The sequence below is a fragment of the Camelina sativa genome, chromosome 10, assembly GCF_030686135.1.
Source record: "Camelina sativa cultivar CO46 ecotype springtype chromosome 10, ASM3068613v1".
In the NCBI taxonomy this organism is placed as follows: Eukaryota; Viridiplantae; Streptophyta; class Magnoliopsida; order Brassicales; family Brassicaceae; genus Camelina; species Camelina sativa.
The window spans coordinates 4,128,807-4,152,680 of NC_141889.1; the positions used below are offsets into that span (position 1 = coordinate 4,128,807).

Below are 23,874 nucleotides of genomic sequence, written 5' to 3' on the forward strand. Positions count from 1 at the left end.
ATATAAATCGAAACGAAAAGGAAAAACATTATGAAGCCATAGATATAAATTTGGATGCTAATTTTTAAACATTATAAGTCAACAGTTGGAAGACAAATTGTTTTAAAATAAAAAAATTCTAAGCTAATTTTAAATGTATTTTGTAGAAGCTTGGTCGTTGAGGGAAACAAAGATCCACAATAATTATAAAAAAAAAAAAACACAAAACGGGAAAATGTATTTGTTACACAAAGGCATATACATACATTAACATTACTACCAACGTCACTATACAAAATAAAGAAAAAACTAATAATATGTTGGGAGATTATCAAAAATAACACAATTTTTTTTTTTTCTAAACTTAGCCCAACATGTCTAAAATTCCAAAAATAGTACCAATTAATTTTTTAAAATTAAATCTTAAATTCAAAATATTAAAATCTTACTCCTCAAAACTATATATTAAATGTGAAATTGAGAACCCAAACATAAAAAAAACAAAATTCTAAAAATTAATTTTAAATATTTTAATGTGTTAAATTGTGCTATTTTTGGAACTTTATAGAATATGAGTTATACTTGTCCATAAAACTTGTTTTAGTGCTATTTTAGGTTATTAGTCTAATATGTTTGGAGCTTAGCTTAAGATAGATTTTTTTTTTTTTTTTTTTTGTGCAACCAGCTTAAGATTGATAACTAATTTATTAAACACCTTTTCATTTTCATGACTGTTTGTTCGCAAAATCACGCCATAACATATTTCGAGGAGGCAAATACAGTATGGATCAAATTATCCTCCAGCTGAAACCCTCCAAACACTAGAGAGGAGAGGTTCTTGCGTTGACTTTCTCCGTCAACGAAACCCGTCACTCAAACATGGCTGTAATCAACCATATATCACTATCATAGTTTGGGCCGAAGTCACTATCATAGTTTGGGCTGAAAAATCAAAATAAAAATGTTTGGGCCTGTTGTCAAGAAGATACAACATGATATTTTAGCATCGGCTTCACTTAATATAGATATCATCGAACTCTGTCGTCTACTCGTCTTCTACTGGCGTCGACGTGTCAGTTTCCGACGATCTGGTAATGCTCAAATCATCTCTCTCGTTGTTGATTTTTTTTTTTAATGCTCATTCTTTGGCCAGTTTTGAGTAATCCTCGTACGCATCTGGATTCTTGTTCGAATTTCGTATGCTCAAATCAAATTTTGTTTTATTCTTCGATGTTGAAAAAATCTAGCTGCAATTTTTGGGGCTTTTGTATGTGTTTAGTTCCTGAATTTTGAATATCGTTACCCATTTTTTTAATTTTTCTATTCTCGGATTCATACAATACTTTTTGAGTCGAAACAGCTCAAAAAGAACATGAAATCTCTGTGTTTATTTGTTGTAGTTCCGATCTAGTATGCAAGAGACGAACATGCATATGCACCTCTCACTACTATAGAAAATATTTTTGGTCATTGTTCAATTTGACAAAGTGTGTTTAATGTTTCAAATTACAATTTTGTTGTAGTTAAATGTGTGTAGCTGAATGATTATATATATTTTACAAGGTTAATCAACCAACCAAATTTGCAGTGAGCATTTTTTATAGATGGATGAAGGAACTTCGGGTTCACGGAGACTGCGGTCTCAAGTAGCTCCGGACTGGACAGTCAAAGACTGTCTGATACTCGTTAATGAGATTGCTGCTGTTGAATCGGATTGTTCTAATGCTTTGTCCAGCTTCCAGAAATGGACGATGATCTCAGAGAACTGTAACGCTTTGGATGTACGCAGAACTTTAAACCAATGCAGGAGGAAATGGGATTCTTTGTTGTCTGATTACAATCAGATCAAGCAGTGGGAATCACGGTACCAAGGCAGTGCTCGTTCGTATTGGTCCCTTAGTGTTGAGAAGAGGAAGTTACTGAATCTCCCGGGGAATGTCGATAAAGAGATTTTTGAAGCCGCCAGTGCGGTTGTGATGATCCAAGATGACAAAGCTGGAACTGAGTCTGACAGTGATCCGGAAGAGGACGACGTTGTTGATATCACTGCTGAATTTGGTACATCCCACTATTCTCCTCTTGCCTTTTTACAAATCTTAAGAACAAAGACACTGTGTTTTGAGATACAGAATGATGAAAATTGTCCGGTATAGTTTATCAGGCATAGATGAGTTTTCTTAATTAACACTCTGCGTTGGTGCTTTCCGTGCCACCGTAAGACTCTATAGTGAGCTACCATATGGTTTCTTGCTCATATTCTTAGTCACCATCTTTAGGTAAATAGATGTGCATAAATGTGCACTGCTCCATTTGATGTTACCCGGATCAGTCATTGCTAACCCCTCGAAACACTTTGGTTGCAAAACTCAGCTTGTGTAGGGTCCAAAAGATCAAGACTGCGAGCAACGGTTACCAAGGAGATCCCGCCACAGAAGACAAAGATACAAGAGCCACGGAGATATAGAGTCCAGGAATACAGTCAACAGAAACCTACAAAAGCAGCCCATCCCCATCAGAACAAAACCATGGAGGAGGAGAAGAAGCCGGCGGAAGAAATATCTACAGACGAAGAAGAGGAGGAACCAATGAACATAGAAGAGGATGTAGAAGTGACGAAAGCGAAGCTTAGTTATAAAATTGACTTGATACATGCGATAGTCGGTAGGAATCTAGCCAAGGACAATGAAACAGGGGATGATATTAGTATCAAGGACAAGTTGAAGTATGTGAGACAGCAAGGAGACGAGCTTATCGCTTGTCTGAGTGAAATTGTTAAAACTCTTGGTAGGCTCCGTGAAGTTTAATCATGAATGATTAAACTAGGTGAATAACTGTCTGCTGTAAATCTCTTTAGGCATTTGCCTCTTTGGAGCTGATCTACTCGTAATACAGTATTGTAGACTTGTAGTAAATGAAAACGCTGGTACTATGTAAATCTGGCAGTATTGTAGACTTGTAGTGAATGAAAACGCTAGTACTATAAATTGGCAGAAATGAGAGTGAAAATAATATCGACTCCACTGGGGATCGAACCCAGAGTCTCTGGTTTCGTAGACCAGCGCCTTATCCATTGGGCCATGGAGTCTTGTTATGCTCGATTTGTAGAAATTACCTTCATAGACGGTTAGGTTCTAGGACTAGTTGGAACTTGGAACCAATTCAAAACAAATTAATAAACCAAAACAAAATTGCATGAATTTTGAAGCCATGCATATATGATATATCCAATGTTTATAGTTTATGTATCTTAAATAAAATCCATTAAAGTACTCTATTTTTTGGATTGAGTATATATCAATATCTTAGACTAATACAAAAATTATCAACTAGCGATATTAGCTCAATAAATAATGTGGAATGACAATATATTTGAATTTCATAAAATTTATACAGTTCATGTGTTTTTGACAACACTTCCATGTTATTTTATAAAAACATCTATTACGAATTCAAAAAAAAAATGAAAATCCAAGAATTTGTTAGAAATAAGAATTAAGATTTATAAATCTAGTACAAAAGTCAAATTTACACAGACATAAGAAACACACGTAATCAAGTTAAGATAATACAAAATTAAATGAGTCAGTAAACACACCATGGAAAAGCTTATGTACCAATACTTGGTTCCACGTTGTAGGCGAAAACGATTGTGTGCTTGACCTTTGCTGTCATTTCACCATCAGCCGTCCTTTCATCCTTCTTCCGGCAAAAAAACTCATCTCATTTGACTTTTCCAAAGAAACATTTTCGGACATATAAATCTTAACACTTCTTCTCAAACCCCAAAATTTCGATATTTTTCATAGAAATGACCCGTGATGACAAGTTATCGCCCGTATACTCTCTCTTATTGATCGCCGTCTGCTGCTTCGCCGTTACTACTACATCCGGTGAGGGTGACGCTGATGCTCTTTTGAAGTTCAAGTCATCTCTCGTCAACGCCACAGCGCTCGGCGGATGGGACTCCGGCGAACCTCCTTGCTCCGGAGAGAAAGGAAGCAATTCTAAATGGAAAGGAGTGATGTGTTCGAACGGCTCAGTTTTCGCTATCCGTCTGGAGAACATGAGCCTTTCCGGGGAGCTTGACGTACAGGCTCTGGGGTCAATGCGTAGCCTCAAGAGCGTCAGCTTTATGCGTAACCATTTCGAAGGGAAGATGCCACGTGGACTCAATGGACTTGTCTCGCTCGTGCATCTTTACCTCGCACATAACCGGTTCTCTGGCGAGATAGACGGTGATTTGTTCGATGGAATGAAGGCTTTGGTGAAGGTTCATCTAGAAGGAAACATGTTTTCCGGTGAGATTCCCAAGTCGTTAGGGAAATTGCCGAAGCTTACTGAGCTGAATCTTGAGAACAACATGTTCAACGGGAAACTACCGCCGTTTAAACAGAAGAATCTTGTTACCGTTAACGTTGCTAATAATCGATTACAAGGTCGGATTCCGTTTACTCTCGGCCTCATGAATCATACATTCTTCTCAGGTGATCATCATCTTCATCTCTGTGTTACTTTTTCTTTGATTAATTAACATGAACATCTTTTACATTTAACTCTCTTTACCCATATTTTGATTAGACGATCTTTTAAGCCTAATTCTATTAAGAATTAACATAATCTAATATCACAATCCATGGGAGATTTTGAACTGATTGGTTTTATTTGGAGTCTTTTGTGAGTAGTGGATGAGCACGTTAGTTTTGCATGTTTACTATATGGATTTATTTCTACTTTTGACGTCCTTAAACAATGGTTTTATTAAATTAACAAGAATAATTCGAATTAAATTATTAATGGGCCTATAGAGAAATGGGCTATATAAGATGTTTAATTCTAAAAGTGGTTTGGGCCTAAAAAAACAGGAAACAAGGGGCTGTGTGGAGCGCCTTTGCTTCCGTGCAGATACACTCGTCCGCCGTTCTTCACCGTGTTTCTCCTTGCACTCACCGTCCTCGCCGTCATCGTCCTCATAACTGTTTTCCTTTCCGTTTGCATTCTCAGCCGCCGTCAAGGCAAAAACCAAGACCAAAGCCACGGCCACGTCCACGTTCACCCCCCAGTCTACGGACAAACCGAACAACATTACAGCGAGAAGAGCTCGCAGGACTCCAAGGTCTACAGGAAGCTAGCCAACGAAGCTGTGCAGCGAGATTCAACAGCAACATCAGGAGCGTTATCAGTCGGAACTGCGGAAGAAGACAAGAGGGGAGATCAACGGAAGCTACATTTCGTCAGGAATGATCAAGAGAAGTTCACGCTCCAGGATATGCTCCGTGCGTCGGCGGAGGTTCTCGGAAGCGGCGGATTTGGATCGTCGTACAAGGCGGCTTTATCGAGTGGCCGTGCGGTGGTTGTGAAGCGGTTTAGGTTTATGAGCAATATCGGGAGAGAAGAGTTTTACGATCATATGAAGAAGATCGGAAGGTTGTCTCACCCTAATCTTCTACCGTTGGTAGCTTTCTATTACAGGAAAGAAGAGAAGCTTCTCGTTACCAATTACATTCCCAATGGCAGCCTCGCTAATCTCCTCCATGGTAAAAAAAATTGAAACTTTTCCTCAACTTCCAAGTGGTTTTGTTTGTTTGGTTGTTTGTTCATCTTCATCTGATGATTGATTTTCTTTTTGTTGCAGCTAATCGAACACCAGATCAAGTGGTTTTGGATTGGCCGATTCGATTCAAGATTGTAAGAGGAGTTACAAGAGGTTTGGCTTATCTCTATAGAGTGTTCCCTGATTTGAATCTCCCTCATGGCCATCTCAAATCTTCCAATGTGTTGCTTGACCACAACTTCGAGCCTCTTTTGACGGACTACGCACTTGTCCCGGTGGTGAATAGGGATCAGTCACAGCAGTTCATGGTGGCTTACAAAGCACCTGAGTTCACTCAGCAGGATCGGACTTCGAGGAGGTCTGATGTGTGGAGCCTTGGAATCTTGATTCTTGAGATTCTTACGGGGAAGTTTCCTGCGAATTATCTCAGGCAAGGGAAAGGAGCTGATGACGAGTTAGCTGCTTGGGTTGAGTCTGTTGCGAGAACGGAGTGGACTGCTGATGTGTTTGATAAGGAGATGAAAGCAGGGAAAGAACATGAAGCACAAATGTTGAAGCTGCTCAAGATTGGGTTGAGATGTTGTGATTGGGATATTGAGAAGAGAATTGAGATTCACGAGGCCGTTGATCGAATTGAAGAGGTTGACAGAGATGCAGGTGGAGGTCAAGAGAGTGTTCGATCTTCATACGTTACTGCTAGTGAAGGTGATCATCGTTCTTCAAGAGCTATGACTGGGGAGTTCCCGCTCATGTAAACAGCTTCAAACTTGAAAAGGCTTGTATCTCTCTCTGGTCTCCACTACTAGTCTTCTTCTTCTTCATCTAATTCTCGTTTTCTTGATTTTTGTTGAGCAAAGTATGTGTCTTTGTCTGTAGGTAAAGACAATTACCCTTCTTCTTATTTTATTGCCAGGGTTATTCGCATTCAATTTTTTTTCCTAGTTTTATCAGATATGATTGATGAGTTAAGTAAGCTTCAAGCTTTTGTTCTTTTGTTGATTTTTTTCAGCTCTTTTTCCCATTTTGTGAATATTATATTCGTGCCCCTATTTTGTTATCATCCAGACGCAAAAGAATGTCTTTTAGTCCATTTCTTCTTCAACTTGTCCACTTTCTGATGCAGTGTAGAGATAAGCAAGAATATAAATTAATGGTTTTCACATGCTTGTTGCTTGAGAGATATTGGGTAACGTTGTAGATGGTATATTCTTTAAGGATATTTTGATTTACTTTTACTTGTTCGTTTGATAGAGACCTTAATAAAGTTTATATCTTTTTTTTTCTATCTATATTTCCTTGTCCCTATGTGAGTTTTCTTTATCCCCTTTTCTTGGAATTTACAAGCTTAATCAACCGAGAGGAAAAAAATCTGCGTAGAAATCTTGTTACTATCTACTCTATACTGAAATTACTTTCTGTGTAGTTTTCCTCGTATCAAAGGTTATACCACCATCTCTCTGGTATCAGGTATGTTGAGTTTCGTTTGTTCAACAGGTGGTCGTCTGATATAGTTCATCGTCTGTAAAACCAGTTATAAATAGTCTGTGTTTCAGTTGTATGTTCCTTCCAAGTTTTGTTCTGGGTTTCTAATGTTTTGAGACTGGTCTTGATTTAACTGTATGTTTGATCATCTCATATGTTCATGAAGATGGACCTTCGGGTTTTGTAATCCAGACAAAAATAACGCAGGTTTAACTGTAGAGCTGTATAGAACATCTCAGTCTTCACGAGTTTTACTTAATTACAACGCATATGCTCATTTCTTTAGAAGCTTTTCGAGTTGGAATTGGCTTGAGCCATTTTTAATAACATGTACTCCTACAATAAGGCCAAAGCACCTCTTCTTGATGGTTCTCTTATTGGTTTAGATTTCTGAGCAGAAGCAGCATAAATAGCATAGTGGTGTTGCAGTTTAAATGGCAGTATCAGCTGATTACAAAGTTAGGTTTCCTGAAAGTGATGATCTTTACTCTATACTAGCAACTGAAGGGATTGAGTTCCTTTTGTCGCATAGTGGAGAGGTACCGCTTATGCGCTCTTGTTATTATATTGCAACCTATTTTGATATATTCATCTGGTCCTTCATACTAAACTAAAAGATCATTTCAATCAGGTGCCGTTGGAGTATATTCATGGGAAGACGATTTGTCTCTTCTTCTCTGCAAACTGGTGCAGGCCTTGCAAGGACTTCACTCCAGAGCTGGTAAAACTCTACGGAAATCTTCAGAACCGAGGAGAAGAACTCGAGATCATCTTTGTCTCATTTGATCATGATATGACTTTATTCTATGAACACTTCTGGTGCATGCCATGGCTTGCAGTTCCTTTCAATTTAAGTCTACTCTACAAATTAAGGGACAAGTACAGAATTTCTCGTATCCCGTCACTGGTTCCTCTATATTCAGATGATATCTTGGTCGCTGAAGATGTAATTGGTCTAGTAGAAGACTATGGTCCGGAGGCATTTCCTTTTACTAAAAAGAGAAAAGAAGAACTCAAAGCCATTGATGATTCCAAACGCGTTGGAGGACAGTTGGAGAAACTCCTTACACACGAGTCCCGAAACTACGTTGTTTCCAGAAATGGAAGTAAGGTAAGAAAAACTTACTTGTAGACTTCAAAGATCTTGTCGGATCAAAATGATTCAATATGATTATGTATGTTTATAAACCTTATGCAGGTGCTAGTTTCTAAACTTGTGGGAAAGACCATAGGGTTGTACTTTGGTGCACACTGGTGTCCGCCTTTTCGATCTTTCACTGCTCAGCTCATAGATGTATACAATGAGCTTGCGACCACAGAAAAAGGCTCCTTTGAAGTCATCTTAGTTTCAACAGACAGAGACTCGAGAGAGTTTAACATCAACATGACCAACATGCCATGGCTTGCAATACCTTATGAGGACAGAACAAGACAAGATCTTTGTAGAATCTTCAACATCAAACTCATACCTGCATTGGTCATCATAGGACCGGAAGAGAAAACGGTGACCACATACGCGAGAGAGATGGTATCGTTGTATGGATTCAGGAGTTTTCCGTTCACGGAATCAAGGATTGCTGAGTTAAAAGATTGTTTGAAGAAAGAAGGTGATTCGTTTCCAAAGAAAGTGAAAGATAAGAAGCATGAACATGAGCTAAAGCTGGATATGGCGAAAGCGTATGTGTGTGATTTCTGTAAGAAACAAGGTAGGTTTTGGGCATTTTCTTGCTATGCTTGCGATTATGATCTTCATCCTACATGCGTGGAAAAACAAGAAGCATCGTTGGTTTAGCAAAAGAGATAGTCGTCGTGATTTGTCTGAATGATATTGTAATATTTAGTAAAGAATAGAAGATTTGATATGTTCTGAAAGTCAATGGACACCTACTATGTTCTTCATTTTTGTTGTTGTTGTCAAGCAAAACTCAAAACAGAGTTAGGAATTTACTAGGATCAATATTATTTGTAATTGTATGTTCTCTTTGTACAATTTATTCCGTTTTTTTGACAATTATTATCTATATTTACATTAGTATAGATTGAAAAATAAAGTCTTAATTTTTCAAATAAAAGTCAAATTATTTAATTTTCATTTGCATGTAATCTAACTCTAACTTTTTGGTAACATCTTCTAGATTTGTTGCGTGCAAAGAAAAGAAACTGTTTGTGGGTAAAATATATAACACAATTGACGTGAAATGTGAGTAAAGAGAGGCGAGGAAGAAGGAGAGGCACTCAAAACAGAGAGAAAGAGAGAGAGAAGCAGAGTCAATGGATTTTTATAGAAACCTCTCTCTCTCTCGCTCTCATCTTCATTCCCCTTTTCCCTTCCTACCAATATTACAGACCAAGAACAATCAAACGGATCTTCTTAGAAAGGAGACACACCCAAGAACTTAAAGAAAACAGACCAATATTTTTTGTCCATTGACATCTGTCTGCGTAGTGCTCTTCAATTAGGATGGCGAAGAACAGGAGGGACAGAGACGGAGGATTTGGCACGGATGGAGTGGTTGCTGTGGCTATAGACAGAGACAAAAACAGCCAAACTGCTCTGAAATGGGCTGTTGATAATTTGTTGCAGAAAGGCCAAACCGTCGTCCTCGTACATGTCAAGCCTCGGGGTTCCTCTTTATCTTCAAACCCTTCTATTAACTCAAACTCTGCTAGTAAAAACCTATATCTTCTCTGTTTCTGGTTCCTTATGCTTCTTTTATGATTCTTGTTTCCTTTCTCGGTAGCTGATGGGTTTGTATCTTTCAGAGATGAGCCAAACAAATGGTGATTCTTCATTGGTGTGTGGGGAACCAGAAGGCTCTTATAAACAGTTGTTCCTTCCCTTTCGTTGCCTCTGTTCACGTAAAGATGTGAGTCTCCAATGTTATGTAATATAAGCCAGGAGACAAATTTACCTCCGCTCTGTCTCTTATTATGTGCTTTCTTGAAATGGAACTTGTTCAGATACAATGCAAAGATGTATTATTGGAGGAGTCAGATGTGGCGAAAGCTTTAGTCGAATATGCAAATCAGGTTGTCATTGAGGTGTTGGTGGTTGGTTCCTCCTCAAAAGGTGGCTTTCTCAGGTGTGTTTAATCTTTTCTCTTTGCTTTGAAATCTTTTAACCAGAAATGGTGGATCAGATGCCAAAACTTGGGTCTTATTGACACTGCAGGTTCAACAAACCTTTAGATATTCCAGGAACCATCACGAAGACTGCACCTGATTTTTGCACGGTTTATGTCATAACCAAAGGAAAGCTTTCAACAAAGAAAACAGCGTCTCGTGCTGCACCCTCTGTTTCTCCATTACGCATGCAGCTTCAACAGGCTAGCTTAAAGCCACATCCACCGTTACCTGTAACTATTAACACAAGAGGTTTTAAAAACAAAACAAAGCTTTCCAAAGTGATTCTTTCACATGTCAATCTCCTGCAGAATACTGAAACATTTCTGACTATATTCATATATTTTGGTTTCCAATAGCTGAGAGACAGTCATTTGAGTCGCATCGCAGATCCCTTGACGATCAATCAGATTCCTTCAGGTGCGTATCACTCTTGTTTTTCATTTGACATGCTCAGGGAATCATGACTTAGACGATGAAAGTTCTTGGTTGAAACAGGCCACCCTACACTAGACGAGGCTTGAATGGGAGATCATATGGAGACCTATCAATCCTGGATTCTGATGTATCCTTCAACAGCTCTGGAAGACCAAGCATTGAGCGCACCTCTCTTTCTTTGTATGACAATCAGGATCCAAACCGTACTCCTCCAAGGCTATCAAATTTCTCAGACGTTGACTATGGTAGCTTTGAGTCGATGACCATTGGACGGAGGTCAATGGATATAAGCTCACCAAATGCTTTCTCAACAGGCTCATTTGAGAATGAAAGGTTTTCATCGGCTTCACAAGGAGTGGTAAGACTAATCTATGAATCTCCTTTTTCGGGTTACTTACTAGGAACTGCTAGATGCAAGAGGTTTTATGGCTGAGATTTATAACCAGGATGATGTAGAGGCTGAGATGAGGAGGCTTAAACTGGAGCTGAAACAAACAATGGAAATGTACAGTACGGCTTGCAAGGAAGCTCTCACAGCAAAACATAAGGTATAATAATTTGAGTAGTGTTGCTTCATTTTTTTTTCTCAGTTCCTACATTAAGGATTCAAAAGCGAATTGTTAAACCTGAAGGCAACAGAGCTTCAACGCTGGAAGTTAGAAGAAGAACGGAAGTTCGAAGAGGCAAAGATTGCAGAGGAAGCTGCATTAGCCATTGCCGAGAAGGAGAAAGCAAAGTCCAAAGCAGCAATGGAAGCTGCTGAAGCAGCTCAAAGGATTGCTGAGATCGAGTCTCGAAAGAGAGTCAATGCAGAAATGAAAGCTCTCAAGGAATCAGAGGCGAGAACAAAAGCCGTGCATGCTTTAGCAAAATCAGAAGTCAGATACAGAAAGTACTCCATCGAGGAGATTGAAGATGCAACAGAGTTCTTTGATGAGAAGTACAAGATCGGAGAAGGCGGTTATGGACCTGTCTACAAGTGTTATCTGGATCACACACCTGTGGCTGTGAAAGCTTTGCGCCCAGATGCAGCTCAAGGCAGGTCACAGTTTCAGCAAGAGGTGAAGTCTCTGAAAACATTTAAACTCCTCAGGTTCATTTCTTGGTATCAGACTTTAATCAAGTGCTCTTTATCAATTAAACACAGGTTGAAGTGTTAAGCAGCATGAGGCACCCTAACATGGTTCTTCTGCTTGGAGTATGCCCCGAATGTGGATGCTTAGTGTATGAGTTCATGGCTAATGGGAGTTTAGAAGACCGTCTTTTCAGACAAGGAGACAGCCCGGCCCTCTCTTGGCAAACAAGATTCAGAATTGCAGCAGAGATCGGCACTGTACTGTTGTTCCTCCACCAGACTAAACCAGAACCATTGGTTCACCGTGATCTCAAACCAGCAAATATCTTACTAGACCGCAACTTTGTCAGCAAGGTTGCTGATGTTGGCTTGGCTAGGCTGGTCCCTGCATCCGTTGCGAACACCGTGACACAATACCGCATGACATCAACTGCTGGCACGTTTTGCTATATCGACCCAGAGTATCAGCAGACGGGTATGCTAGGTGTGAAATCTGACATTTATTCGCTAGGCATTATGTTTCTGCAGTTAATAACAGCAAAACCACCTATGGGTCTAACTCATTATGTCGAAAGAGCCCTCGAGAAGGGGAATTTGAAAGATTTGCTCGATCCTGCTGTATCTGATTGGCCTCTTGAAGACACAACAGAGTTTGCCAAGTTAGCTCTCAAGTGCGCAGAGATAAGGCGAAAAGACAGACCTGATCTTTCCAAAGTTATCTTGCCAGAGCTCAACAGATTAAGAGAACTTGCTGAAGAATCAACCCAGGCTGCAGTAGTCATTAACAGCCCCGGACCAACCCCCACCGTTAGTCAAACTTCTTCCCCCAAGTTGTGAGAACTGATAAACCAATAATATAATATGCATTCCAAACTCGAATCCATTTACTCAACTCGCCTTCTTCTCCAATATCCGTTTGCAGGAATAGATGAATGGTGCTTCTGTCACCAGGCCTCGGGTAACCCCCGACGTCTCACGTTTTGTTGTGACTGACAAACTGATCTGCACAAGAAAAAGATACAAAGAGGATACAATTGCAATCAGTAATACATGCTAATAAAACGGCCAAGTGAATTTGCATGCTCACTGTATAATACACTAGTGTCTTTCCCTCGTAGAAAATGTTCAGATTGTACAAATGATTATAGTTAACATACCATCTAGTTCAGGATTGAGGAAATTCAATGATGAAACCTTTTTCTTTTCCTGCAACTTCTCTAACAAAAAAGCCAACTTCTATGACACAAAATACCACACTTCCATAATCATAAAACGAATGGATACTTTTATATCATTTAATAAATGTGTAATGATTTTACATCAATGTCCAATCTTTTCTGTTACCATTATTACTCTGATTACCAAAAAGAATATAATAGTCTTCGTCAAAGCTAATGCTCTTCTCCATCCATGTAAAGCTCACGAACCAATTGTTTATTCGCATACGGCACGTTGTGGATTAGATTACATCGCTTCCACAACTTCTTCATCTCCTTTCTCTTCGTCAGACGGGATACTCTTATTAAGTGGTCTGCCACTCTTTCTCGCATTTTTGCCATTCAAGAGCTTTATTGCTTTCTCTAAAGTAACATCACCTGGTTCCATGTTCTGCGAAGTACCAAGTTATCCTCAATGAAAATGACAAAAATTTACATAACATAGAAAAACAATAGATCCTAGCATATTGTGGATACCTGATATCCATATCAATATAGCACCAACATCTCGTAATAAATACTCCTCTTATTCTACCTATATCATACTCTAAGAAGGTATCATACAACAGTAAACAACTATACCTTTGGAACAGTAGCCATCGTGCGGCGATGTTTAACAGTAAATCCTGATTTACTAAGCCTCAACTGCACAAGCTGTCCATCGTCAGGGTGGGTTCCCTGGTCAAAAATCACACACCAAGTCGTCAGCACTTCAAAATGTTGAAATAGCCCAGCTAGAAATGCAATAACTTTAACCTTTATATTAGTCTTACCAGTGTCAGAGGATAGCGTAATAATTCAAGAGCATTTTCAAGCGTAATGGAGTTCAAATCCTTAATCTGAAAATAAGGTTGCAGGAGAAATATCAGTTAAGAAAGGTAAGCATTAACCAGGACATAAATGGAACACATATGCGCACTGGACGTGTAATCAATATGGCTCCATTTATGTAAGAAGAGAAACATATATATACATGGGCTGCATTTGCTCGTTTTGGTAAGTGCCCTGTTTTATCTGATAAAAACTCCAACATGTATATAATTTTAACTGATAAAAACTCCAACATACATGGGATGCATTTGCTCGTTTTGGTAAGTGCCCTTTTTTATCTTCACCGAGCTGTACATAATGCCCATAGGGGCCACATTTCAAAATAACCTGAACAAGGAAATGGATTCGGCAAATTAAATTTATAAGAAAAATTGTCCAACAGAAAAGAGTCAGAACAGCGAGACCTTTTCACTGGTATATGGATGAAGACCCAGCAATTTGGGCTCTTCTACGCAGGTACTCTTTGGAGGATCATCTTCATCTTCATCCTCTCCATAAAGCGTTTTAGCAACGAACCTGTATATGAAAGCTCCAATTATATCAGTGACCGTGTAAATAATACAGATAGATAAAAAATTCAAAGAAAAACTTAACAGGTAAAATATGATGGAGAGAAAATACATAAGTAAGAATCTCAGGTGTAAAAAAAGTTAGAGACTCAACAGCCTGCGACTTACTTGCATGAAGGGTAATGATCACAACCGATGAAATACCCCGTACCAAACTTACTTACTTTGAAACTTAAGGTGCCTTCCATACAACTGAAACATGGAAAGAAACCCAATAAGGGTCAACATACACTCATTTATACTATGATGGAACTTTGCGTCTTATTTAGGCCTCCTCTATATATCACTAACGAGAAAATATATTTAGCATGGGCAGCCTTATATGAAAGCATGGGTTTCTTCAAACTCTGAACCAGAAGCTCTATCCTGAAATTGATTAGCATTTCTAACTTTGATTAAGTAGCAGGTCAAAATGGTATGCAGACCTTGGGCATGTCCTACTGGGACCAGGAAGGAAAGAAAACAGAAAGTCCTCATATTTTCTTTCCAACATTTTCTCCACCTGTAAATGTATGATAATGTAATAAACGAACGAGAGAACTGTAGAACGAAAGTAGACTTCCAGAGTTCATTATTGTAAGAAGGTACCTGTGGGCGTTGGACATTTTCAACACGTTTACAATACGCACTGAATCGTGTCCAGTAGTCTCTTAGGAGACCTTTCCATTCAGTTACACCACCAGAAACGTTATCAAGCTGAAAAGATAATAATTCATAAGGAAAAATTGAGTATCTCATTTTGCAATATTGGAAGATAACTCTGCAAATGTAGAAACTGCTATAGTTCACAGAGAGTCAAGTGAAGAATAAACTAAATACCCACCTCAGTCTCCATATCAGCAGTAAAGCTATAGTCTGTGATCTCAGTGAAGTAGTTGCTAAGAAAAGCTGAAACCTGGAAAGATAATTCAGAGGTTAGAAAGTTACGTTGTGATGGTTGATATCCAAATCATCAATTAGTGAGATCATTTTTTTAGGAAAATACCATCCTCCCACGGAATTCCGGATACAAGGCTCTACTCTTTATTGTTAGGTATTTTCTGTCCTGTAAAATAATAAAAGTCAAAATGCTGCCAGTCTATGCCTCACATGAAAGGATGGGTATTGCTAACTTCAGAGAACGGGAGAACATCTTAACATTCAGCAAGAAAAAGAAGCACTCGTTCAATACGAGCACATACCTGTAAAACTCTAAATATAGATGCATACGTCGAAGGTCTACCTATCCCGAGCTCCTCGAGCTTTTTAATCTGAAATACATCAAAACATACAAATTATGTATCGTGAAACCTGGAGGCAGTAAAAAATCTCAGCCTCATGTCTGCACAACAACCAGATTCAGCACTCATACAAAAAGAAACTACTTATCATTTGAACTGTTTAAGATCAATGCTTAACTTCAAGAATAATGAAGCATTGTTTGGAAGCTTAAGTAAAAGCAATCTAGTTGAACCGGAAATGAGCTAATAAAGACTAAAATGTTAAGTGTCAGATTTCCTTACACGTCTCCTGATTAATTGAATCTTGAACTTTAAGAAAATTAAGTAAGAATTTTATAAAGAAACAAGGCAAAAGGACAGATCATCTTTAGAAAAAAAATTGTGTCAGTGTCCTCTTCTCATCTGCCTAATCATGTCCCTTCCTCTTTGACTATAGAAACTAAATCACCATGACCGCTAATTCCAAAAAGAACCTACACTAATGATTAACATATTGTAGAACTGGATCTTAAAAACTTTTGACACAAAGGAAATGGGAGTGCTATACCAGAGACCCCTCAGAATAGCGTTGCGGGTGCTGAGTATAGTGCTGCTTGAGCTCCACTTCACCAATATGTAGCAGACCCCCATCCTAACAAGAGTAGGAAGACCAAATAAAGGTCCAGTATTTTCTAATGAAAGAAAAAATTAAAGCCAAAAAGAAAATGAAACCACGGTACAAAGCTCAGCTGAAAAGAACAAGGCTGTGTTATTATAAATGGTACCTTTAACAAACTGAGAGTTTCAAAAGTTTCTTCACGCTCTCTATTCTGATCTTCATCTTTATTTTTGATTGCTTTAGCTTCAGGATCCTACAATATCACCAGGAGAAATAACAAAAACAACTTTAGCACATGTCCAAAGAGAAGAAGGATCAAGCATTAGCTGATATCAAACAATATAAAAAATCCACAATTGGCAAAAAGCTCTGTCAAAACAAACATGCAGATGACAATCACAGCAATATGAAGGAACATTTTTACGAAGAATTGCTCCTAAAGCCAAATCTAGGGAATCATCAGCACATGTGAGACATTATAAACCCACCTAATGATATAACTGCCAGGTAAACAACGTTAATATGAAATAGGTTGTACCTCGTAAACTGCCTGGTATCCAAGGAATTCGACTTTTGAGCATGATGATCTGAAGATAATGGATTCAGAGGCATTTCCAATATCAAGTTGTATCTGCCAAAGAAAAGAATCAGGAAATAATTGTAGATATATTAAATATTCATTAATCAATACCGATAGATGGGAAAATACAGTTACATACTCCCATTGTTCCTTTCTTTCTCTCAGTAAGAACCTACTTGACACTATACGCATGATTTGAAGTGAAAAGTAGCACATATATTACCTGCGCAATGGAAGCAGGCTCCATCTGACATGCTACAGCTCGTGACCATATCAAGGTATATAATTTTAAAGAATCAGCATCAAGCAGGCTAGCAATCATTGCTGGAAATGCATAGAAAAATATTGAGAGTTACGACAGTAAATCATATGGTAAATTATTGATGATGACTAATATAAATCCACAAATCTTACGGAAGCATGGTAAATTATTTACTTACACGGTAATCTACGTATATCGGTAGGTCTAATAGCTTCATGGGCCTCCTGAGCGTTCTTAACCTTTTTGAAATATTTACGAGGACTATCTGATGTATAATTCTTCCCATACCTGCAGATAATAATTAATAGTTGCTACAGTTTTCTCGAGTCACACTGACTAACATAAAATAATTTCACAGATGCATTTATATGCCTTACCTTTCTGTCACCAAGGACTGTATATCTTTGATAGCTTCATCAGCTATCTGATGGGAACAAAAACAAATGAAAAACGGAACAAATCAGGGAAAATCAAAGTGAAGTTGTAACAGATAGCAAGATGAATCAGTCAGAAAACCAATTTCTTGAAAATCAAAACAAAAAGAATGCCCATAGCAGAAAATACACAATTAAAGAATCACCCACATGTAAACCATCCGTCCGCATGTATGTTATAAGACCGGTTGATTTACCATCGGACAGTTGGACGCCCTCATATAGTTTTTGAGCGAGCTGCAGTGTACTTTATTATCAGAATATGCAGTCAATGAGAAGTGAACGAAAAAGTAAAAGGTTTCAGTTTCTCAACTCTCATGGTATTTGCTGTTGAAAAATGCAATTTATTAGCAGCATCCTGCTGAAGGGTTGATGTTATGTACGGAGTTGGTGGATTTTTCCGTGTTGTGCTTTTTTTAGTGCCCTTCACTAAAAAACCTTCAGATCTGATCCTTTGCTCAATGTCCTGTGCATTGGCTTCAGAGCTGATAGAAAGCTGATTTAACCTTTTTGAATCTAAACTGGTTAAGTGAGCTGAAAATGTGGCTGAATTATCTTTCCCTTGCACTTTGATTCCTACACTCCAGTACTCCTGAGGCTTAAATCCGTCAATTTCACTTTCTCTATCACATACAAGAGCCAAAGCAGCGGACTGGACTCGCCCAGCTGACGGGCAACCTGGTAGTTTCCTCCAAAGTACTGGTGAAATATTAAATCCGATTAGATAATCAAGAGCACGCCGTGCAAGATAAGCATGTACCAAGTCCCCGTCAATTTCTCGTGGGGACTGAAGTGCACTTTTTATTGCTGACTCAGTTATTTCATGGAAAACAACCCTTGCTACTGTCATACTTTCATCTAAGGCACCCTGCTGCTGCAACATCTCTATGATGTGCCAGGCAATTGCCTCTCCTTCACGATCTGGATCCGACGCAAGAATCAAATTTTCAGCTCTGAGGAATAAGGTAAACAAAATGAGATAGAGAAGCACAATCAGAAAAACCATAGGAAAGAAGTAGTTCATATCATCTGAAGCTTGAACCAGTCACAAATCTCAATAGCTAGACAGCACAATGTCACACCCGGAAATTATTCTAAAACTATGGAATAGACGATAACAGTAACAGTGAATTTATAAAGTAGTGAAATAGCAAGAAACCGTACCCATTTAATGCCACTTTTATGCTCTTAATATGAGTCCAGGCAGAAGATGGAACTTCCCAAACCATGCTAAAATCATCATCTGGCCTCACTGAACCAGACCTTGCGGCCAGGTCCCTGATATGACCATAACTTGGCAAAACCTCATACATGTCACCAAGATAACCTTGAATAATCTTTGCTTTTGTGACTGACTCAACGACAATAACAGATTTTCCACTTGGCGGATAAAGCGGTTTAGATGCATTTTGACCTCGATGCTCTATGGTGTTCTTCATGTGTTGAGGGACCAGCTTCTGTTTAGGTGCATTGCTTGCTTTTGTTGACTTCAAATGCGGTTTTTTCGACTTGGAATTTGATGGAGCAGGAATTCTGGGCTCCTCCACTGTGGGATTTTTTGCCACCTCCTTCTGAGAACTGGACTGTTAGGTAAACTAAGCAAGGGTAAGACTATTATGTTACTAAAAATATTAAATATTAATACCGTAGCAGATGACGACTTCCGATTTCCAGAACCAGAATGTTTTGGCTTGAGAACACTTTTCGGACTCTCTTCAAGAGAGACCGCCTCCAAAACTGGTACAACTGAAGAAGATTTATCTTCGGCTTTCTTGCTTTTAGGGGGCCGTTTTGTTTTGATAGTAGTGACTTGATTACCACTGCTAGCAGGTGACGCTGCAGAAGATAGTTCCACTTTGATGCCACTGCTACCATCACCAATAACTGGTTCAATAGAAGTCATCACTTCAGCTTCCGAGGAAGCCAAGACATTAAGCTTCTTTCGGGTCTTATTAAATTTCTTGAAACCTAATTTAGATCCACCAGCCTTATCATCGACACCAACAATGTTATCCTTAGTTCCAGTATTGGGGAGTTGAGAAGAATATTTCCCAGCCTGCTCCTGTTTTTGTGCATTGCCTGCTTTTGTTGAGTTCCAATGCTGTTGTTCGGGCTTGGAATTTGATGGAGTAGAACTTTTGGTCCCCTCCACAGTAGGATTTGTTGCCACCTCCTTCTGAGAACTGTACTGTTAGGTGATATAAGCAAGAGTAAAACTCTATGTTTTCCCAAAAATTTACAAGTTTAATACCTCAGCAGATGAAGAATTCCGATTCCTGGAACCAGAATGTCTTGACTTGGGACCACTTTTCAAACTCTCTTCTACAGGGACAGCCTCCAAAATCGATTCCGTTGATGAAGATTTATCTTGGACTTTCTTGATCTTTGGCCGCTGTTTTGTTTTGACAGTAGAGGCTTGCTTAGCATTGCTAGCAGGTGAAGCTACGGTTGAAAGTTCCACATTGATGCCATTGCTAACATCTCCAGCAAGTGGTTCAGTAGAAGCCACCACTTCAGCTTTTGTGGAAGCCAAAACCTTATGCTTCTTCCACTTCTTATTAAATTTCTTGAAACCTATTTTATTCTCACCAAGCTTTTCAACACCACCAACAACGCTATCCTTAGTTCCAATATTAAGGACTTGAGAAAAATATCTCCTCGTCAACGGTCTGAAACTATTTCCAAAGCACCTAGAAGTCGAACTGCTCCAGTGTGCTGCATAACTAAGGGAACCAAGACGACTTAGATGCGAAGGAAGTGCAGAAGCTAACTTAAGATAAGTTGCATTTTCTCTTTTAAATTGAAGCTGCGATACATTTCTATATACTCTATCGACCCGAGCTACTGAAGAGGATGAGGAAGCTGGGAAATTCTGAATCGCCCTGCACTGCAACTGCAACAACAACAACAACAAAAACACAAGTAATCTCCATGAGTTATACTGATGACGCTTATACATAACATAAACGACAAACTGAAGTTCCACTAAACAAAAATGACTCCATTTCAATAGTAGAACGACGAAAGTATAATAATTTAGCCATAAAGAAGAAAACTTGAAATCGAGAATCAAACAATTCAGTATCTTATCGGAGGAAGAATAGAAAACACAAACCTTAGCCATGAGAGGACGAAGAGACAGAACCGAAGTCGAAGAAGAAGAAGACTTAGCAGCGGCAAGAGAGATGGTTCTCTGCATTGAGAATACTCTGCTTGATCCAGAAACTTATCAAATCGTACGGCGGAGAGTGAATCCGTAGCTTTTCATAAAATTATCGAGCAGAAGAAAGAAGAAAGAGTTTTTGTTTAATGGCGGAGAGATGTGTCTGGTAAAGAGAGATTCTTAAGGGTTTACTCAGTCTCTCTCTGGGGTTTATCTGCTTAATATCTCGGGTCGGGTATGGATCAGGGTTAATTGGATCTCGGGTCGGTCAACTGCTTTAGTCAAAATAGATTGCGGGTCGAGTATTCGGGCTTCGTGGCCCAATTAAGACACTCCGGATCCAAGCGTCTTCTTCTTCTTCTGGTGAGTTCTGCTTCATCCGATTCAACTATTTTCTCAGAAAGCTGCGTTCTTCTTTGTGTAAGTTTATAGAATTAGGTATTGCGTCTCGCTCTCTTCAATCTCGTGCTGTTAGGTTCGTGATTTTAGCTGTAGTCAGATTCTTTAAGCGATATCGCTTTGTTATTGAACTCTTCAATTCATCGTGTGTATAGTTCTATGTTTCTCGTTGTATCGGTGTACTGATTCGTTAATGGCGATTTTCTTCTCTCGTTTTAAATGTTATTGAGAACTTGTGCTGTGTTTGATTTCTCATGGCCTTAATTTTGAATGCTCTTCTCAGGAACACTAGCTGAAATCTATATATAGAAGACACAAGTGGTTCAACGTTTAGTAATGGATCGAAGGCAGCACGATTATGCTGCGTCTTCTGGGTTGCCTTATGCTCAGCAACAGCAGCAGCAACAAGGACCCAACTTTCAACAGCAACAACAACCGCAATTTGGATTTCATCCGCAACATCAACAGTATCCACCACCAATGAACGCTTCTGGTTTCATTCCTCCTCATCCTTCTATGCAGCAGTTCCCTTACCAACATCCTCCTATGCATCAGCATCAGCAGCAGCAACCGCAGCTTCCTCATCCCCAGATGTTTGGTCAACAGCAACCTCATGCTTTCCTTCCTCATTTACCTCCACATCACCTTCCTCCTCCATTCCCTGGACCGTATGATTCAGCTCCTCCTCATCCTCCACCAGCTGATCCAGAGCTGCAGAAGCGTATTGATAAGCTTGTTGAGTATTCGGTTAAGAATGGTCCCGAGTTTGAAGCTATGATGCGAGATAGACAAAAGGATAATCCTGATTATGCGTTTTTGTTTGGGGGTGAAGGGCATGGTTATTACCGCTATAAGCACTTTCTCTCTATGCATCCCCCTGGAGGACCCTTTGATCCTCCATTTACATCATCTTCTATGCCTATGATACATCATCAGCCAAATCCCATGATCAGTCCTTCAATGAACAATGTGCCCGGTGCTTTGGCAGTTCCACCAATCCGCCAACCTCCTTTCCCATCATTCCATGACCACCACCAGCTGCAACAGCATGTTCTGCAGCCTCATCCTTTTGCGCCCCATGCTCGCCCTGATTTTGATCAGTCAACTCATGCATTCCGAGGTCTTTCTGGTCCACTCCCTACTGATGTTGCGATGGAATTAAATGGCGTCTTAGGCAACCTTAATGGCACAAAAGAGTCTATCAAAAGTGCTAAGATTTGGTTCATGCAAAGATCTCCCTTTGCACCAGCTTTAGCAGAGGCACTAAGAGACAGGGTTTTTGCAATGGATGATTCTGATAGACAAATGCACATAGTTTATCTAGCTAATGACATTCTCTTCGACAGGTATCTAAACTTAATCTCTGATCGCTGTTTACATAATGTAAGAGAAATTCTGCATAGATGTAGGTTTTCGTTTATCGTGTTAACGTTACGTTATGATAGGTTGCAACATTATGATGCTTCCACCCTAATATTTTTACCTTCTTTCACTAACGTTTTGCTTCCTTAAACACAGTTTGCAACGGAGGACAAACTTGCACGAGTTTGACAATGAAGCTCTTGCTTTTAGACCTGTTTTGGGTTCCATGCTGGGGAGGATTTACCACTTTCCACAGAACAAGGAAGAAAACCAGTCACGTCTGGAGAAGATTTTGCAGTTTTGGGCTTCTAAGGAGGTTTTTGATCAAGACACCATCACCTCCCTTGAGAAAGAGATGAAAACTGGACCACCAGCAAATACCTTTTCTCATTCGCCAATCATAGCAGCAAACTCCTTGCAACGTACAGGTACTTCCGTTCTTCCGTGAATGAGACAAAAATATAACTCGACCTATGTGTAAGACGAATATGATATAGATTTGACCATACATCAACAAATTTATATCCGTATGCACTTGCAGGAATGCTGCAACAGCCACCAAACAGTAATGTCCCTGGCACAATGAGTTTAGAGCATCTGACTAATCCTGTCTCAACCCAACAGTTCATCCCAAATGTGATACCTCCTGGTGCTTTTCCCGGTTCCATGCCACTTAACGCTCCTGTTCCACCACCAACCCAATCACCTGCTGGTGAGAAGCCGCCTCCATATCCTCTCTTTCCTCCTGGTCTGATTCCTGGGATGGTCAGAAAGATGCAGATCGGTAGTGGTGTGCCGTACTCTCCATTGAGCCCTCTTGATATCCCAACTGTCATACCACCATCTGATACACCTCAATCTGAAGTACTCGAGAGAGTATCTAAGTTCTTCAAAGAGATAGGAGAGGTCAACCCAAGTGAAGGTCCCATGGGATCTGAATCACAGGACGACTATGATAATTATGAGCGAGATAGTCCACAACGGAAAGGAGGTGCCTGCATTCCTCCACCTCCCAATCTACAGGTTGACCCTGAGACGGGAACATACGCAGATGGAAGCACCGATAAAAAGAGTGGATCAGGGAGATTGGGACTTGGGGCAACAGCTGATCCGAACGAACCAACTCAGTATGATGATGTTTATACATCTTACAGAAAACACAGAAGTACTAATTATCACACATCCATGAGTGCAAGAGCTACAACCAGATAAGATCCAGTTCCATTTCTCATCTTCTGATGGCTAGTTCAGTCTTGTTAGAGCAACAAAGTTGAGCATTTTTGTATTGTAGTTGTTAATGTGGCAAATGTGATCTTCTCTCAGCTTTGAAATATAGACTTGTCATCACATCCATTCATCTAAACAAAAGTTTTTCTAAACATATTCCCTCTTTTCGATAAACATAAGAGCTCTTGGAAATTTTATGTTAACGGTATCTAAAGATTACCAGCTCATTGTTAGAAGCTTCAGCTAGGTCAATTGGTATTAAATCCATGTTGGTTGTTTACAATGTTGCTCAGATCATCTTTATCACACAGATAATTATATGTATGTTTTTATTCTATCCAAGTATGTGTGGGAAAGAGTGGAA

General features: G+C 39.3%; 6 protein-coding genes and 1 non-coding gene across 18 annotated transcripts; 5 read left to right on the forward strand and 2 right to left on the reverse strand.

The window, feature by feature from the left end:
• Window positions 1–769: 769 nt before the first annotated feature.
• On the forward strand, window positions 770–2,973 carry LOC104717067 (uncharacterized). 2 transcript variants are annotated; one of them, XM_010434581.2, is made up of 3 exons: window positions 770–1,070; window positions 1,568–2,037; window positions 2,350–2,973. In XM_010434581.2, exons 2-3 carry the CDS (start codon window positions 1,584–1,586, stop codon window positions 2,781–2,783), a joined length of 888 nt encoding a protein of 295 aa, XP_010432883.1. In that variant the 5' UTR covers window positions 770–1,070; window positions 1,568–1,583; the 3' UTR covers window positions 2,784–2,973. The 2 variants fall into 2 exon arrangements, with proteins under 2 accessions (XP_010432883.1, XP_010432884.1); XM_010434582.3 differs by having other exon boundaries at window positions 967–1,070; window positions 1,543–2,037.
• Window positions 2,974–2,991: 18 nt separating this feature from the next.
• On the reverse strand, window positions 2,992–3,064 carry TRNAR-ACG (transfer RNA arginine (anticodon ACG)). The gene has a single exon. It is a non-coding gene; the product is annotated as a tRNA-Arg (tRNA).
• Window positions 3,065–3,710: 646 nt separating this feature from the next.
• Window positions 3,711–6,620, forward strand: LOC104717070 (putative LRR receptor-like serine/threonine-protein kinase At4g31250). Its single transcript, XM_010434585.3, has 3 exons — window positions 3,711–4,463; window positions 4,842–5,513; window positions 5,612–6,620. Exons 1-3 carry the CDS (start codon window positions 3,788–3,790, stop codon window positions 6,283–6,285), a joined length of 2,022 nt encoding a protein of 673 aa, XP_010432887.1. The 5' UTR covers window positions 3,711–3,787; the 3' UTR covers window positions 6,286–6,620.
• Window positions 6,621–6,662: 42 nt separating this feature from the next.
• Window positions 6,663–9,023, forward strand: LOC104717069 (putative nucleoredoxin 3). Its single transcript, XM_010434584.2, has 4 exons — window positions 6,663–6,997; window positions 7,399–7,551; window positions 7,644–8,123; window positions 8,211–9,023. Exons 2-4 carry the CDS (start codon window positions 7,447–7,449, stop codon window positions 8,802–8,804), a joined length of 1,179 nt encoding a protein of 392 aa, XP_010432886.1. The 5' UTR covers window positions 6,663–6,997; window positions 7,399–7,446; the 3' UTR covers window positions 8,805–9,023.
• A 151-nt stretch (window positions 9,024–9,174) lies between these two features.
• LOC104717071 (U-box domain-containing protein 35-like) lies at window positions 9,175–12,854 on the forward strand. 3 transcript variants are annotated; one of them, XM_087468858.1, is made up of 10 exons: window positions 9,175–9,681; window positions 9,776–9,879; window positions 9,974–10,095; window positions 10,185–10,387; window positions 10,495–10,555; window positions 10,634–10,931; window positions 11,020–11,121; window positions 11,206–11,634; window positions 11,721–12,481; window positions 12,571–12,854. In XM_087468858.1, the coding sequence occupies exons 1-10, from the start codon at window positions 9,474–9,476 to the stop codon at window positions 12,578–12,580; spliced, it is 2,298 nt and encodes a 765-aa protein (XP_087324984.1). In that variant the 5' UTR covers window positions 9,175–9,473; the 3' UTR covers window positions 12,581–12,854. The 3 variants fall into 3 exon arrangements, with proteins under 3 accessions (XP_087324984.1, XP_087324985.1, XP_019086641.2); XM_087468859.1 differs by having other exon boundaries at window positions 9,219–9,681; window positions 11,721–12,455; XM_019231096.2 differs by lacking the exon at window positions 12,571–12,854 and having other exon boundaries at window positions 9,219–9,681; window positions 11,721–12,555.
• A 56-nt stretch (window positions 12,855–12,910) lies between these two features.
• On the reverse strand, window positions 12,911–20,704 carry LOC104717073 (uncharacterized). Of its 6 annotated transcripts, none has more exons than XM_087468854.1 (23): window positions 20,475–20,704; window positions 19,611–20,252; window positions 19,005–19,535; window positions 18,524–18,930; window positions 17,673–18,312; window positions 17,510–17,596; window positions 17,303–17,349; window positions 17,104–17,213; window positions 16,887–16,987; window positions 16,622–16,714; window positions 16,250–16,336; window positions 16,033–16,116; window positions 15,447–15,515; window positions 15,251–15,310; window positions 15,089–15,160; window positions 14,854–14,961; window positions 14,691–14,767; window positions 14,374–14,457; window positions 14,101–14,212; window positions 13,934–14,023; window positions 13,639–13,704; window positions 13,448–13,543; window positions 12,911–13,256 (listed from the first exon to the last, which is right to left on the reverse strand). In XM_087468854.1, the coding sequence occupies exons 1-23, from the start codon at window positions 20,556–20,558 to the stop codon at window positions 13,113–13,115; spliced, it is 3,891 nt and encodes a 1,296-aa protein (XP_087324980.1). In that variant the 5' UTR covers window positions 20,559–20,704; the 3' UTR covers window positions 12,911–13,112. The 6 variants fall into 6 exon arrangements, 4 of the variants coding, with proteins under 4 accessions (XP_087324980.1, XP_087324983.1, XP_087324981.1 ...); XM_087468857.1 differs by having other exon boundaries at window positions 18,524–18,927; window positions 19,005–19,532; window positions 20,475–20,615; XM_087468855.1 differs by having other exon boundaries at window positions 19,005–19,532; window positions 20,475–20,615.
• Window positions 20,501–23,684, forward strand: LOC104717072 (SUPPRESSOR-OF-WHITE-APRICOT/SURP RNA-binding domain containing protein 1). 4 transcript variants are annotated; one of them, XM_010434591.3, is made up of 4 exons: window positions 20,501–20,885; window positions 21,205–22,267; window positions 22,440–22,711; window positions 22,825–23,684. In XM_010434591.3, exons 2-4 carry the CDS (start codon window positions 21,258–21,260, stop codon window positions 23,493–23,495), a joined length of 1,953 nt encoding a protein of 650 aa, XP_010432893.2. In that variant the 5' UTR covers window positions 20,501–20,885; window positions 21,205–21,257; the 3' UTR covers window positions 23,496–23,684. The 4 variants fall into 4 exon arrangements, with proteins under 4 accessions (XP_010432893.2, XP_010432894.2, XP_010432891.2 ...); XM_010434592.3 differs by having other exon boundaries at window positions 20,696–20,942; XM_010434589.3 differs by having other exon boundaries at window positions 20,851–20,960.
• The last annotated feature ends 190 nt before the right edge of the window (window positions 23,685–23,874 follow it).

Excerpts from the sequence above, each read along its gene's own strand:
- LOC104717072 (XM_010434591.3), top strand. The coding sequence starts at position 21,258 with ATGGATCGAAGGCAGCACGATTATGCTGCGTCTTCTGGGTTGCCTTAT. Across the intron at positions 22,268-22,439 it reads AATGACATTCTCTTCGACAG|TTTGCAACGGAGGACAAACT; the intron begins GTATCTAAACTT and ends CCTTAAACACAG. Across the intron at positions 22,712-22,824 it reads AAACTCCTTGCAACGTACAG|GAATGCTGCAACAGCCACCA; the intron begins GTACTTCCGTTC and ends ATGCACTTGCAG.
- LOC104717073 (XM_087468854.1), bottom strand. The coding sequence starts at position 20,558 with ATGCAGAGAACCATCTCTCTTGCCGCTGCTAAGTCTTCTTCTTCTTCG. Across the intron at positions 17,350-17,509 it reads TGCGGACGGATGGTTTACAT|ATAGCTGATGAAGCTATCAA; the intron begins GTGGGTGATTCT and ends TGTTCCCATCAG. Across the intron at positions 14,024-14,100 it reads ATCCATATACCAGTGAAAAG|GTTATTTTGAAATGTGGCCC; the intron begins GTCTCGCTGTTC and ends TTCCTTGTTCAG.
- LOC104717069 (XM_010434584.2), top strand. The coding sequence starts at position 7,447 with ATGGCAGTATCAGCTGATTACAAAGTTAGGTTTCCTGAAAGTGATGAT. Across the intron at positions 7,552-7,643 it reads TTTTGTCGCATAGTGGAGAG|GTGCCGTTGGAGTATATTCA; the intron begins GTACCGCTTATG and ends CATTTCAATCAG. Across the intron at positions 8,124-8,210 it reads TTTCCAGAAATGGAAGTAAG|GTGCTAGTTTCTAAACTTGT; the intron begins GTAAGAAAAACT and ends AACCTTATGCAG.
- LOC104717070 (XM_010434585.3), top strand. The coding sequence starts at position 3,788 with ATGACCCGTGATGACAAGTTATCGCCCGTATACTCTCTCTTATTGATC. Across the intron at positions 4,464-4,841 it reads GAATCATACATTCTTCTCAG|GAAACAAGGGGCTGTGTGGA; the intron begins GTGATCATCATC and ends CTAAAAAAACAG. Across the intron at positions 5,514-5,611 it reads CCTCGCTAATCTCCTCCATG|CTAATCGAACACCAGATCAA; the intron begins GTAAAAAAAATT and ends TTTTTGTTGCAG.
- LOC104717067 (XM_010434581.2), top strand. The coding sequence starts at position 1,584 with ATGGATGAAGGAACTTCGGGTTCACGGAGACTGCGGTCTCAAGTAGCT. Across the intron at positions 2,038-2,349 it reads TGATATCACTGCTGAATTTG|CTTGTGTAGGGTCCAAAAGA; the intron begins GTACATCCCACT and ends TGCAAAACTCAG.
- LOC104717071 (XM_087468858.1), top strand. The coding sequence starts at position 9,474 with ATGGCGAAGAACAGGAGGGACAGAGACGGAGGATTTGGCACGGATGGA. Across the intron at positions 9,880-9,973 it reads GCCTCTGTTCACGTAAAGAT|ATACAATGCAAAGATGTATT; the intron begins GTGAGTCTCCAA and ends GAACTTGTTCAG. Across the intron at positions 10,932-11,019 it reads CATCGGCTTCACAAGGAGTG|GATGATGTAGAGGCTGAGAT; the intron begins GTAAGACTAATC and ends ATTTATAACCAG.